The 16,375-nt window shown below is 31.3% G+C and overlaps 1 protein-coding gene across 1 annotated transcript in view; it reads right to left on the bottom strand.

Moving 5' to 3' along the window:
- LOC129941349 (uncharacterized) overlaps positions 1 to 16,288 on the bottom strand; it is a 33,608-nt gene extending 17,320 nt beyond the window's left edge. Inside the window, exon 1 of the mRNA XM_056049954.1 lies at positions 15,813 to 16,288. Within this exon, the coding sequence (XP_055905929.1) occupies positions 15,813 to 15,867 (55 nt within the window). The 5' untranslated portion in view covers positions 15,868 to 16,288. The remainder of the gene's footprint in view (positions 1 to 15,812) is intronic.
- Positions 16,289 to 16,375: the final 87 nt, after the last annotated feature.

The following is a 16,375-nucleotide window of genomic DNA, read 5'->3' as shown; positions in this document are numbered from 1 at the left end:
AATGACAGCTACTTAATTCGTGTCATCGTGTGAACAAGTAACAAGATATACAAGCAGAAGTTGTAAACTATATCTTCACATATGTATATAATAAGGTACCTCACCTACCTACACATATTTTGAATTCTTTTAACGAAAATAAAAAATGATTCACAATAACTTCAAAAACTAAGTAAACTGTCAACTATTTCCCACAAGCAATATGCTTAAATGGTGCTTAGTCATTTCATTCACTTTTTGAATTGCAAGTAAATAATTAATCTTAGGTGATCTTGATGTGAAGTCATTTTATTTATTGAGCTTTTGAACTATTTAATTAAGTAATAAAACATACGATATTTAATTTGTATCCCACCATTGTTACGGTCTATGGCGAAAATTGCTTAAACTCATATTTTATTCATACTGAAACAATTTCATGAATTTTATCTTCTTCACAAGCAGAATAAAGTCTTCAATTCTTTAGGTGCCTTACCTTCATTATGTACACATATCTTATCTTTATTTCTGTTTCAAAATAACTTCATGATTATTATTTCAAAATTCTATAGTACAGAGATAATAAAGTTATTCGCATAAGTACATATTTGCACTAGATAATAATAATCTTGATAGTGAAAATAATATATTACTATGTTGCAGGTAAAATATAAAATTTATAGAAAAATGTTTAGTTTTGTTTTTATTTGCCAACAAAAAGTTAATGTTGAAATTTGCATAAATATTACATTTTGTATTAAATTCATTCATTCGTTACATCTAGTGCAACGTGTGGCATGTTTATGAATGAAAATAATGAATTAGCTGTCAAACAGTTGGCCAATGAGAAGATGCTGTCATTGAAGCAAAAATCCGGCGCAACATAATTATGGATGTACAGCTTTATACACAAGAGTGGTAATGCCACTCTACAGGAAAACTACAGAGGAATTTCTATTTTAAGCACTTTGAGGAAGATTCTTACTTCGATTCTATACGAAAGGCTTACCAAATGGATCGAAGAAAAAAACCTTCTGATTTTCGGTTAGGCTTCTCAACCATGGACGAAATATTTGCTTTGACAAGCATTGCTAGAAAATTCATTGATAAAAATAAAAACCATATGCTTGCTTCGTAGATTTTAAGGCAGCATTTGACAAAGTTAATAGACAGGGTTTGCTGTACAAGATTTCAACGATAGAATCTCCCGAAATTTTTGACCATGTACTTTAAATTTCTTGCTTCATCTAGTGCAACTGTATGGGATGGAACGGACTTCTCAGAATAGTTTGAAACAACTGTAGGTGTTCCACAGGGCTGTATTTTAAACCCATTACTTTTTTCTTTGTTTGTTGACGACATTTGTGATATACTTCCAGAAGGTATATCGTTTGCTGATATACAAATTAAAGTTCTGTTATATGCTGATGACTTAGTACTACTCGCTGAAAACCCTTACACTCTGCAATTACAAATAAACAGGCAGAATGCATTTAGCGATAAATGGGGGTTAGACATCAATAAAAGAAAGACAAAAGGTGATGATTTTTGAAACACGTCAAAGGAGAAGACAACCTGACAAAAAATGGACTCTCAATAATGTAAACATTGACGTTGTGCAAGAATTTAAGTAGCTGGGTGTTTGGATTACACACAGTCTCAATTTTTCAAAACATGCCAAACAAAAAAGTAATAAGGTAAAACTAGCCTTGAGTATGATGTGGACTAGGTTTTTTGCAAACCAAGATATCGATCACGCGTCAAAACACCGTGTTTTTCATGCAACGGTCAACACTTGTACATGCTATGGTATGCAGGTTTTTGGCTGTATAAATCTCGAGACGTTTGAATCGGTGCAGAGATATTTCTTCAAACGATTAATCAGACTACCTAACTCAACCCCTAACTATGCTATCTATGTGGAATCTGGTATAATGCCTCTGTATATAAGAAATCTAAAAACCAACTATTATTATTTGATAAGGGTCATGAGTAGAAATAAAACAAGTCTTCACAAGTCTATCATGACAAGACTTTTGCAAACTAACGCTTCTCTACCATTATTGGAGTCAAATGTTGATGAATGGCAGGGTATGTTTTGCTGAGGTTACTGCGAAAATAGACGAAAAGATTTATAACCAACATCTATCCAGCGCGAATTCAACATTGTCTAGGAGCACTTATAAGAATCTCAATCACCAAATTTCTTCAAGAATGAACTACTTTCGTAATGAATACTCGGCTGAAATTATAAGCTACATATTTAAAGCACGTGTTAAAGTTCTTAACTTAAACTTTATGCCTCATCGAGCAGATTTACCCCAAATCTGTTGTCTTTGCAATAGAAGAGAAAGTGAAGATATAAATCATTTCATTGCCATTTGCCCAATACTGCAGGAAATCCGCCGACAAGCAGACTTTACGAAATATTAAACGGAGGACTATGATGGTGTTCTTTATATAATTATTGCAAACACGCATTAACCTTCCGCAACAGTTTCCCTATTTAAATCCTTAAAAAATCCAGTTTCTACAGTTTTATGCATCCTATTTTTGTGTTTCAAATCATTTAAAAATTGATTTTTTTTATGTTCCAAATCACTATAAAATTTAAAAATTGTGAAATTTTAGCTTATAAAATAGTTCAAAGTTGTTAATAGAATACTTTTGTGTTTCAAATCATTTCAAAATTGACAAAATTTTGTGTTTCAAATCATATTAACATTGAGTTAACTCTATCAAAATCTAGTGTAAAATTAATAACAATACACATACAAATGTATCTTTTTTCTCACAACCCTAACTTTCATATAAATAAGAATTATAAACCATTTTAGAAGAGTTATACATACTATATTATTAGCAACTTTAATATTTTATTGTTTACTTCATATTAAAAATTGTAATTAAAGCTATGCTCTTGCTCTTAAGAGATGAAATTTGTAAACCATTAATCTATCTCTATCTATCTATCTATCTACAACTTTATACTCTACAAATGTCAAAGTGACGTTTGGCACAATTTTCAAAAATGATTCTATCATCCTGTAACGTGAAAACTTTTACAATAGAGAAAAGTCTTAGTCTTTATTAGCTAAACGACAATCACGTGTTCGGTCGTTCCAACGTTGCCATATCAAATAGAAAAAATTTCCTCTTAGAAGTCAATCTGAAATGTTACTTCCTTTGTGGGCACTCTAGATCGTAAATATCGTAAGCTCGAGCTCAACGCCTGCATAGTTCTATTTTCTATTTTGTCGCACTTTGAAAGATGACAACTCTGTTGTCATTGCAATAATGTACTCTTAGGAGGCCATCTAAAATGTTACTTCTTTTGTGGGCACTCTAGATCGTAAATATCGTTAGCTCGAGCTCAACGCCTGAATAGTTCTATTTTCTATTTTGTTGCACTTTGAAAGGTGACAACTCTGTTGTCATTGCAATAAAGGTTGTTTTATTTCATAATCTGTGTATAGCAGCAATATCTGCCGTCTAATGTTTAATTTATAAAAAAGAATAAAAGGATTAGATAAATAAATTAAAAAACGTTAGTAAATTTTTTTCTCAACGCCCGAAATTTGAAGTTTACCTTCTTTTTTGCATGTTCTTAGGTTGCGCTTTATGACATATGATATAGTAAAATATCGTAATGTCGTTAAGAAGCCTGACCAAAGAGCGACTTACCTAACGTGTGGTTGCGATTTAGTCATAAAAATAACAAAGAAAGATAAAAGTTCTGTTTGGCCTTAAAAAAACGACTATTCCTATAAAAAAGTGGCTATTCCATTATTGATGTTGTATGATATCAGTCTAATGGCAGCCACAACACGGACTTCTCCGTGAAATAACACGGTCAAGAACTACGAACTACAACTACGATTTATTGCTGAATTTTAACAATTTTAAAGCGTTGGTGATTATCGTTCCATTTTCAGTAATGGTGTAGCTTTAACTTGTCAAATGTCAAAAGATGAAAGTTTTACCAGTGACATCTGCCCAAATAGTGGCCTATTCAAAATGAAACCTTTTTCTTCAAAAACATTTACCAAAGATTAAACATTTTAAAGAAATTTTATAAAATCAAAATGAATAAAAAACGGTATGTATCAAATTTTATAGTTGATATGACCATGAGCGTCCTACATAAAATGTGCAAGTTGGCTAACAACACCCTCGAAGTTTATTCGAAATTTGATTGTTTAAATAAAATTTGCACGCTACTGTTTTGTATGCAAAATGTATTTATTCTCTTTTAAATTGTCTTAGCTTTTTATCACGATGCGGTGGATGGCGCTGCTAGACATTGTGTTGTGACCAAGATACATATATTTTTTTGATTAAATGAATTGGCCTCAATAAAAAATTTCATTCAATATCAATAACAAAATAAACTACGAAAACAAAATCAAGAAAAATGTTGGCACTTTTCATGCAGAGACCATAAATTATCGTGACCCACCTACAATTTTATTTATTTAACAAAATAAAAAAGTTCACATGACAATTTTTGTTTTTAATTCATAAAAAATACTACAAAAAAGAATAAACATAAACTTGGCTAACTGCGATATGGAATTTTATTTATTTTCCGTTAAACAATATAAATTATTATAAACCTTAAGCTTGTAATCGATGTCAGTAGGTTTGATGCGAGACATGAGAATAATTGTTAAGTTAATGGTCAAGGAAACTATTCCACTTTAACTTAAATTGGGGGATCGGCAATCGGCTTGCTTTGACCTTGAAATGGATCTTGTTCATTCTGATTTATGCCTTTCATTGGCCTTTTGAAGGAGAAAGTTATTTGAGTGATTGTAAAAAGTTAAACCTTGTATTTTGAATTTTCAATTGATTTGATAATACTGCTCCAATAACTATTTCTGTTTCCATGTGATAGAAAGAATGAAGGGAACTAACTGCCAGATTACTTTTGGGCACCCTCTTCTAAATTCTTTCCAACAAAAAAGCTCTATTTTGACAGAACGTCAGTAAATAAAATTAATTTTTCAATAGTCAATGGAACACGATTAAAAATTGATTTCTATTTGTGATTGTAATGATGTTTGGTAAAGTTGTCAACTTTTCATTCAATTTATTTTATCACTGACGGAGAAAAAGAACATGAACTTGAAACTTGATCTGAACTAAGTACATATTTGTAAAATGCTTTGCACATGAGTTTTCCATCAAATAATTTCAAATAAATAACAAACTACATTCTGAAAACTGACAGATGACAGATGACAATTTGGAAGGTGGGTAAGATCTTTATGAAGGCACATTTTTGTAGAAACGCATATTCTGAAAGTTGCACATTGTTTTCAGTTTGAATTGACTTGTTTTAATCCTAAACTTTAGTTAAGAGGTCATATTTATAAGTTATTCATTTTCAGATTAGATTCTAATTAGATAGGAGTTCTGTACAGTATTGGCTCTTGGCTGTCACTTTTAATTTTGAAATATTCGTAAAGTACCTTTTGATGTGTCAGAATCTATGTAGCAAAAGTAAACTGTCTCAAAATTATCTACTTTGTGCCTCATAGGCTTTTCACACCAAATCCAAGACCACAAGTTTTCGTAAGCCACGAGTTTTATATAAAATCTCTCGAAAACTAGTAGCAATTCAAAGTTAAACCAAACAAACAAACCTTTCGAAACATTCAGCGCTCAACTTAATGTAAACAAAGTAGCTGATGGCTGCTGTCAAAACAAATATTTCATTTTGAAATAAATTTGGTCGTTGTAAGTAATATTATTTATACAATTTCCTTACAAAATAAGAATTATTGCTTTTTTTTTATTTAAAGAATATGGAATAGACAAAAAAAACAAATAAAGGAAACTTTGGGGGAGCTGCGTGGCAACAAAAACAAGTTGAGAATAAAAGCCCGCTGACTTTTTGCGACACTGAATGGCGGTTCTTGATCCTATGATCCTCCAAAGTTTCAAACGCTCCTTAAGGACCATAAGGACGTTTCCAAGGGATGGGTCTTTGAACTCGTCGCCACAAATACATATGTTCGACGCTTTCGCTTACTACTTGGAGAAAGACTTTCCGGTAACTCAGTTCAATTACAAGGGTTTGGAAGATATGAGAAAGGCGATAAGTTCATTTGTGGAGGAGAATAAGTATGAAAAAAATCTCTAGTGGATTTGTATTTAAAAATTGGTACAACTGAAAGAAGATCTGTCAGAATAATAATTTAAAAAAAAAACACACAAATAGAAGAAAGTTTTGTGAAAATCTAATGTTAAAATTACCTTAGCAAAAAAAAACTAACTAAAACTAATAAAATGGACAATTTTCAAAAAGAAATTGTAAGAAAACATCTGGAAATTGAGATTCGATAAAAAAAAGTTAATTTAACAATTGCTTCAAGGATGGGGTTTGTTCGTAGACTATTACATTAACATGTCGTGTTGAAACGAGCTTGAAGATCGCCTCATTTCTTAATATTCCCGAATCGAGTTGACATGACCTTGATTTGACTCTATTCCCGTCGGAGATCGGAGTAGAGTCAAAATTTGACAAGTAAAACCTGTGTGGAGGAGTTGGTTTAACAGATAATGGGTTATGGTCTGTTTATTTGCATATTTGTGTACAAAAACTATAGTTTTGTTTAAATGTTTAAATCAAATTACAAAAAAAATTAACATGGAGTAGGTAGCATATTCTTATATGGTGCTGAACTAATCAGTTCTTCATTGCTTAACACGAATCAAACATTCTCACTTGACTTCACACATCGAAAACATCGAAACACCATTTGCATTTTCGAAAGTGCTGTCAAACTTAATCATTTTTAAATCTTCCTGTGCGGTGGAAACACCAAATAGATAAACCTTTGGTGGAAACATAGCAAATCTTAATTATCTATCTATTGTTTTCTCTCACAAAATAAGCCCAGTTAGTCCATTTTCACTAACAAAACGAAATAATATCAACAGTAATAGATTGATTTTTTTCCTCAATGGAAAACACACATGATTCCAAATTCACAACTACTCAACGAACACAGCCATCGAGATACAAATGCAATATCAATCGTACCAACATTTGAGAATTAAATCACATAAGATCCCTTCAAGGCTCGTATAAATGTCAAAAACTCATCCATAGTAAGATTCAACTCTAACTTTTATCGGTGTTATTCATACTATGGCCATTGTTTTTGTTATTCGTGTAAAATCCTACTTTAGTATAGATTTTCCAACAAAACACGGGTTTGTAACCGTTTTGTTTGTTGTTTCTATGATTCTATGATATATTTTATAGACAATTAGCCTTTCCTCAGTGAATTGTTCGGACTGGTTGAAGTATGCAGAGAGGATAGCTGCAGCCAAGCGAGCTTATAGTTCTTGTTGTTTCATGTGGTGAGCCCATTCCACTTGTCCTCAGAACTTCAGCAGTAGCGTACGCAGGATTTTATTTGGGGGGGGCTCAGTCTCAATTTTAATAGACATTTTTTTAAGGTATCACTGAAACTAGCACAAAAATGAAAGCCTTTCTTATAATTATTAACCGCCTTATATGAATAACAACTCAATTTTCAATAAGAAAACTACAAAACGAAAACAAAACTTTTTTTAAAAATTTGTTTATAATTTTAGTTTTTTAGTTTCAAATAACAATCTTAGGTAGTAAAATTGGTTGAAAAAATTAAATCCATTCTTCTTTTTTTTTTTATTTGCAAATTGATTGACCACATCTTCAGGTATTACATCGATTTCTTTGTGAATATTCAACAAAGCTAATCCGTTTAGCCTGGTATCCGTGGTTGTGGTTCTCAGCCACGTTTTTAACCGTCTCAAAGTGGAAAACGAACGTTCTGGCTCTGCAGACGTCACTGGAAGCACACAAAGAACTTCTATTATCTTTCTTAAATTAGGATACAAATCAGGATTGCAAAACGGAAGTGAAGCTAAAACAGTTTCTGGCATAGTTATTTCGGTTTCATCCTTCCACATTTGTTTCCATATCTAAATATTGAAATAAAACAACATTTTTAATACAATGCGTGTTAAATAACTCCTTTTACCGATGTTGTCTAAACGCATAACGCATTGATGAATAAAACTTCATTTTTCAAATAATCGTAAATGACAAAAATCGACTTTCATCGACTTTAAACTAAACGGTAGGAGTATGTTATTCATAATTAAACATATACATTGAATTTCCTTTTTCTTTAAGTGATCTTATAGTTATGTTATGTTTATTATAATTATATTATAAATTAAAGTAGCACAAGCAGTAGCTAATGATATAATGAAAAAAATAAAGTAAGATTTTTCAAAGGAAATTCTGTTAATACGAATTTTTTTGGGGCGTATTCATAGTGGTTTTGCTAAACTACCGTTTAAATAAGATCAATTAATACATTTTAAATAGAAGTTCATCAACTTATTCGACTTCAAAAGTAGTGCATTGACAAAAATTAAAATATATTTCTCTATGCCGATCTTCTCCTTCGTGTGACCAGGTGTTTTTTGTTCACTGGTTTGAATAAATTTTTTTTATGAATTATGCCTTATTAAGCATTTTTAAATACATTTTTATTCTGAAATATAAAATTGTTATTTGGTCTTTGTTTTGTTTGTCCTAAAAATAAAACTGAGGTTGGTTAAGTTGAATACTGCTTATTAGCTTATTGTGTTTTTACTTTGTAGTGTTTTATTCAAAAGCTGTTGGTCATACTAAAAAGTAATAATGGTGGAATGGGATTTCTTACAGTTTTTCACAATGCATTTTCAAATGCTACCTCAGTCAGTCACAGAAAAAGAGAAGATACTAAGGGATTTCATTCCGTTTTATCGTTTTTTTTTTTCAGATGAAAAATTGAAATGTGTGAAATCGTTTTGCGACTTTTGACTAATTGGAATACTGAGATTGATTTGAAATGTTAAACAAAATCTAGATTAGATTACGTGTGATGTAAATTAGTGATTCCATACCTATGTACCTACCTATGTATATCTTTTCTTTTTTATTAAAAATTAAGGAATATTTTTGAAAGCTTAAATATAACAAAAAGTAAATTTGAAAAACAAATTAAGACTATTCTTCGATTTTATTGGAAATCTTAGCATAGTGTGTCATTTTGCTTGGGGGGGCTCAAGCCCCCTGAGCCCCCCCCCTGGGTACGCCACTGAACTTCAGTTGAAACTCTTCTTCGAGAGGAGCAGGTGTTACGTTAAAATCAATTTGAATTGGTAAGAATTAATTTTATTTTCACAAATAGTTTGAAAAGAACAAGACTTTTTTTCAATACAAAATTTGACAGCCGGTGTTAAATAAATTTAAATGTCAAATAAAAACGTGTAAATGTTCAGTGTGAACGATTTTCGGGTCTTCGAAAACTTTTTGTCGAAAACCCGGTTTTGGTTTTGTTGTGAAAAGGCTATTAAAAGTGAATTGATAACACTTGAACCTGAACGGAAGACAGTTTAATACGTCAAAAGCGGTAACAGTTCGTAAATACTTCATTCACATATCATATCCATTATCCAAAAAGAATGATTTCCTAACGTTTTTAAGTAGTTGAACATTTAGTTTTATAGCATTTGCCATAATTATTTTATTTAACATCATGAAGCATTCACATGTTTTGAATACCTTTACCGAACATTTGTCACATCTGAACTGAAACCGCTTTTAACATAAAGTAACATTTCTTATTGCAACGATAAAATCTCAATCAAAAGGTTATTTGCAAAAATGCACAGCAAATAAAACCCAAAACTCGTTTTCTTGAATGTAAAAGAAAAAAGAAGCCATTAGGACGGAAAATGTCAAATTTCAAGTTGGAATTAAAACGCGTATACAAAGAAGTTTGCAGACAAAGAATTCCCCCAAACCGCATTACTAATATTATTTTCCATATAAACCACTTCTCAAGCTATGGACTTTAGCGAGAAGTCTTAAAAAAGCATCTTTGATGATGCTGATTGCTGAGTTGTATTTGCAACTATTTTTGCCTTTATCTCTTTTAATATCAAAGATGAATAATTAAATTAAAATAAAAAGAAACCATGGAACTTATAACTTTGTATAAATCAAGAAATAAACATAAACATTATGTAAATGCTTTCATTTTTATTTAGCTTTGCAAATTGTCGCATCGTTGTTGTTTCGTATAGAACAGTTTTTATTTTAACAAACCGGCTTTTTGTGAAGCTTTTCAAGTAGTTAAATTTAAGAAGATGAAGAAGGGAAAAATCTATCTTAAGTGTACATTATTTGATAATTTATATGAGAAGCTTAAATCCAGTTTGTGAATTCTGTTTGTATCTTATCAAGATACATTAATTTGTATTTGCGTCAGCATCAACAACGCAAGAGCGGACTTACCTAAACTAAAAGTCAAACATAAACATAAAGTATGTTCAGGGTTACAGAAAAAAGCATGACAAATAAAGACTTATTTGAAATAGCTGCCATGTTATGGGAAAAGTGTTTGATGTCATATACAAAATAATTTGACAGTTAAAAGTTAAATTCAGTTTTTCATTGGATGTTTCATTTTGAATATTCGGCTATTTGGGCATTTGTCACCTCTGAAGTAGTCATCTTTTAATATATGACATTTAAAATCTATAAATTAAACAGTCCGTTGAGAGCTAAGGCCTAGTGAATAACAACTTTCAGACATTTCTGAGTGAAAGTGACGTTATCAGGGATGGAAAAGTAAAAACTACATATTACTAAAATTTAAACCATATACGCTTTAACAACGTAATGAAATTGTTAATATGTACTATAATAATAGTACTACTAGAAGAAAAGAAAGTTTCAAGACTGTGTTATTTTTCTAAGATGTGTTCACAATTGGCCACACAAATTGTGTGATTTAGCACATTTAGGCTCATTTTTTTGTTTCTACGTAAAATATAAAGTCTTTGTTAATACTCCACAGTCAGCTGAAAACTTTAAGGAGCCAATTATAGCTGTCATTGGTTTTATCAGTGGACATTTTTTTGACATGTCAATTACAGCTTTCATTGAACATTTGAGTCGCTAAAATAAAATATCCTTATTAGATTTAAACATTTCTTAATTCGAATGAAGAACTCGACGTTAAGCAGCATTCACATGAGCGCGACCAACGAACGACGAATGACTTACACAATGTGAGTTTACGTACGTTTGAAGACATATTTCCACACAAATCCTTAACAAAACGATAGCAATATAGTTTCTATTTGATTTATGATGCATACTTTAACGTTTCAATATGATATATTAATAAATTTAAGAAAACAAATTTATTCGTCGCGAAAAAAATGAACTTGATACGAACTGTGAAACCTTATTCGCGTTCCACATTATCCACACTTTCAATGAATAAAATAATCGCCCGTACTTAACTTTAAAAAATCAATCTTGTTTTGGTTTCGGTGGTCAAAGTCAAACTTTATTCGCGACGAATTAAAAACTCTCATGTGAAAGAAATGTCAAAATCGACGAATATTCGTTCATTCGTTGGTCGTTGGTTGGCTCATGTGAATAATGCTTTTGAGTTGATTATTGAAAGTAAAACTGACAAGTGGGAATACAAACAAAATGGAACGCTGTCAGTGGAAGTACTTTTAGTGTGTGTTATTACACTCAGACTTTCTGTATGCTGCGTGTTTCACATATCTTCTTTTGAACGACCATCCCGTCAATCTGGCATTATTACACTAGGATGTTTTTCGGTTGCGTATTTTTGACACTTCTGTTTGATTTTTGTTCTCAAAGTGTCAAAATAATTAAAGAAACTGCACTTTTTACTGCTATGATTATTGACATCATGAATACGGATAATAATTCCGAAATGTTGTTAGGTGTGTTAGACCTTTGGGAGGATGCTTTGAAAATTTCCAAGAAAAAAAAAAGGAATTGTATTGAAATCTGGAGAGAATCCTTCGTTTTCTTGACAAATGAACTAAGAAATGATAAACCATCGTTTTTAATTTAAAAAAAACTACAATTTTGAGAGACAGAAAAGTTGGCTATCACTTTGTTTCAAAGAGTGAAACATTCCAAAGCTTAAACTAACAAGCTAGACTCTTTCAATCATTCCTTTATTTAATTCGGCTAGAAGGTCTTTGCTCTACTTAAAATTGTCCGGTGGGATATTTCTTGTTTACTCTGAAACACTAGAAACAATAATAAAGCAGCGCCAAGAAACAAAGAATGGCAGGAAAAAGAAACGTCAAGAACCATCCAAGACAATCCTGAACCCAGAACTCTGCGGGTTGAGACTTTTTAAAGTATTTCTATTTTACCTACTTTCTCTTTCGCACTTATTTGCGTCTTTCTAAAAACGTCTGAGTGTAATAACTCACTATGGGCGCATTCACAAAGGTAATGACTACGTAGTCAAAATTCAACTAGCTTTGTGAATGCAAAATTGCAATACTAAGCTAGTCAATCCGGAACTGTCATATTAATGACAAATACAAATATATAAAATAAGAAACATTTGTATTTTCAGAATTTTAAATATTTTTGATTTTTTTTAATTCAATATAACTAGATATATATGTATATTTAAATACCAAAAGATTCATTTCATTTTGAATTCTTGTCCTTACCGAGCAGCTGATTGTGAAACGTCAAAACCAGTTTGCACTAACTTTCAAGCCGAAATTTGTACACAACGTCGAAGGGGAAATTTCAACTACTTTTGTAGTTAGGTTTAGCAAATCAGAATCCCTTGACTACGTAGCCCCTAGCTTTGTGAATGCGACCTATGTTCCAAAATATGAATTCAACTATCAATTGTTCATTGAAATAAAAACTGACTTAAGGAAGAGTTCCGAGTTACATACATGAATCTCGAAACATAATTTTATATAATGAAAACCAATGAAAGCTAACTGGAATTTTAAGATAGAACCCTTAAAGTTATTAGTTTTGAAAATCATATGGTGCTGTAATAAAGCGTGGCAGCCATTTGTAAGCGTCAGTCATAGCTATCATAGAAATCGATCTTGAAAAATTTTGTAATCGTCATTTGACGGTGTTTATCTTTGATTAGAAATGAATATTATATATAGATCGATCGGAAATCACACAAAGAATTTTTTTAGTTTTTCTCTAAAAATGTATTTTTCTATCTTCCGGACACAAATTCATATTCCTGAACAGCTGATACATTTACATATATTCAAAAGTGAAACGAATCGTTCCACTGATTTGTGTTCCAATTTCACAGAATTCCAATGACAGATTTCTGTCAGTAAAAATTTTTCGTTGTTGTTCAATCAGGAAAAGTGTTTCAATTACAGAAATTTGTAACGATAGCTATAAACAACCTGTCAAAAAATTCCAATGTTTGTGTTTAATGATAAAATTCAATGATAGGTATAACTGGCGCTTTAAAATGTTTTATTGTTAATAGATTAGTTTTTTTAAAATTAAATAAATAACCATTATAGTTCAATCTGTCAAATAAGCGTTTTTTTTTTATTTTCACCAAAATTAATTGTGCCAATTTACATACAAACATATATTTCTAAGTTCTAAGAAATGTCCGTACACTCAGAAACTGCAAATACAATTTTTCATACAAATGTTTTATTTTGCTGACAAACATTCGAGAACAGAATTTTTTTAATTCGATTTCTCAAGAACTTTATATTGTAGATTGTAATGTGAGAATGAATAGTGAATTGTGTTTATGTTTCATTTTCCTGCTCTGTGGCACTATGAATTCCTTCCGTCAACAGCTATTCGTTTGCAACGGCCGGAATTATTTGCGAACAAAACTTGGTTCCTCCATAACGAATAATGCATTATGTCAAGCGCCATGTTCTTCGCGAATTTCTGACCCTGCAACCACCGACCGTATTCGCCTGTGTTCGCTCCGAGTGACTTCTACTTATTGAACAAACTCAAAAGGATAATATGGATAAGCCACTCCTCCATTTTGAAAAAAGATTGAGTTGACAAAAATGGCATCGAAGAAGGTCCTAAAGGTAATACGGGAAAGAAATATTTCGACGGTTTTGAGAACTAAAAAACGGTTGACACAAATTTAAAAGAATGAATAAAGAATTCACATTTTAAAAACCTTTTGATCTTACTTGTATACAATTTTGATCAGCCAGTTTAATTGAAGTGGCTTCTGGTTTGTTCGTTTGGGAAAATTGTGTTCAAGAGAGTTTAAGTTCATGAAATTTGGAAACAGTTCTAAATAAGTACTTGAAAAATTTAGAGAATGATGTCGAAGGCCCTTTGGATTATAAAAATGCATCTCAAGAAAACGTGGAAGGAGATGCTACAGAAGTAAACAATTTTGAGAAGTTTTCTGGTCAATTGTCAACCAAGATCATATGCAATACATCGTTATATTTTCTGTGGCGCTTCGCAAAATACCGTTTGTCCGCGAATAATTACGTTATGAAAAGTAATGAAGTTTATTGGCTGAAACACAAACACGCTTTAGCTTCGGCTTCGCTTGACGTTTACGAGTTCAGCCATAGGAATTAAATGCATGCTATCACAATAAAGCTTCGACATCACGTTTCATTTGACAATCGTAAGGAAATAACGTAATGTTACGTAATGTGACTCCAAACGGAAGTTCTGGTTCAAATTTGCTGAACATTTGCTTTGTCTGACCGCTCCAAAGCTGTAAAAAGGTCAACAAACAAAATAGATTTGTTTTGGAGAAATTCCCATTGGTTATTAGTAGATGTGTAAGCTACTTCCACGATAAATTTAATTTTTTCGATTTCAAAAGTCATATTTTGTTTGTATTTTGCGAAAACATAATAGCTGCTAATGACAGAAGTGTCATTTTAGAAATTCCATATTGGAAGTGTCATTGAAAGCAACATCGAAGCAGACACAACGTAACGCAGAGGAAGCCGAAGTTGAAGCGTGTTTTTGTTTCAGCCATAAAACCGCGAATAATTACGTTGTAAAACGTAATGAAGCTTTAAACTTCGCTCCTTGTTGAGAAGAAAGTTTACTTAAATTGTTTGGATTTATTTATTTAATTCTTTTATTTTTTCTATAAATTAAACAACAGAAAGGAAGATACTGCTGCGATACAAACATTCTTCAACAGAGCAAAGAAAATTGCAATGACAGCTGTCATTCTGTCAAAGCGTGGAAATATAATAGATCTTTTCAGTCGTTGAGCTCCGAGCTTACGATATTTAAATATGATCTAAAGTGTACACAAAGCTTGAGGTACAGTTTCAGATTGCCTCAAAAGAGTCCATGGTTTCTATCAAATACATATGTCAAAGTCGGCAAGACCGAACGTGTGATTGTGCTTAAGCTTTATTGAAATCCAACATCACTCAAGTTAGTTTTTGGTAAAAAAAAGCTTCGTAAAAGAATCTTTCCGAAGCGACTATTTGAATGACATTCTTTTTCATACTTAAATTTTTCATACTCCAAATTTTATACTGAAACCACTGTGTGTATTTTCTAAAGGTTTACACTAATAGAACCCTATTTCACTTTGAAAAATTTGAATTTTAAATTCTAAAAAATTACCAACGAATTCATATTCACAGAAAAGACCCTTACATTGGATGAATGTTAACACCGATTAAACTTTTCAACCCCCTTAAATGGTATTTTAGTCAAAAAAGGTCCGGAATGAATTTAAAAAATTAAATCGTAAAGTTCAAAGATTTAACGCTTTACCAAATATAAATTATAAATCCCACGCCTTTCTCAATTAGCAATCCAACCCTGAACAAAAGATTCTATAAATGTAAGTTAAGTTAAAACTTGTTTGAAAATTCTAAAAATAATTTTCTCCCGTTACTTTTTTAATCTAAGTTATCTTAAAAAATAAATACTCAAATAAAGAAAAACTACATACCAATGCCAATGGCCAATGTCAATAGCAAAATCAGTCCAAACATATTCCAAGCCATTTTGAATGGAATATCAAATTTAATTATTTATTATTTCTTTGATAAATATGTTTTGATATTTCTTGAATCTTATCGTGACTTAATGGTCTTATCACTTAGGAGGAATTAATATAATAAATTTGATCGATGAGTCACACAGATAAATTTTGCAAATCAAAAGATTTTGTATCTAAACTTTTACTTATGGTATTTTTATGATTTATGTAAACTCGTGAAGATTTTTAATTTAAAAAATATAATCTCATGGGAATTTGACAATTACGCGCGAAAACTTTGAGTATAGTATTTTTACGAAACAAAAAAAAAACAATGTTTTTTTTTATAACGATTAATTGTTTCGTAAATTATTTTATCGAACACGTTCTACCTGTTCAAGTAGCACCATCTAACTGAGACTGAAATGAAAACGATCTTTTTTACACCTGAACCTTTTTAGCCGCTCTGACTGAGTGGAGGCTTTTAGATTCGATTTTCGTATACATAAATTCTCTGAATTAAGGAAAAGACA

This window comes from Eupeodes corollae, chromosome 1, assembly GCF_945859685.1.
Source record: "Eupeodes corollae chromosome 1, idEupCoro1.1, whole genome shotgun sequence".
Lineage (NCBI taxonomy): Eukaryota > Metazoa > Arthropoda > Insecta > Diptera > Syrphidae > Eupeodes > Eupeodes corollae.
The sequence above is the reverse complement of the archived record's forward strand: the minus strand, read 5'-3'. Positions and strand labels throughout refer to the sequence as shown.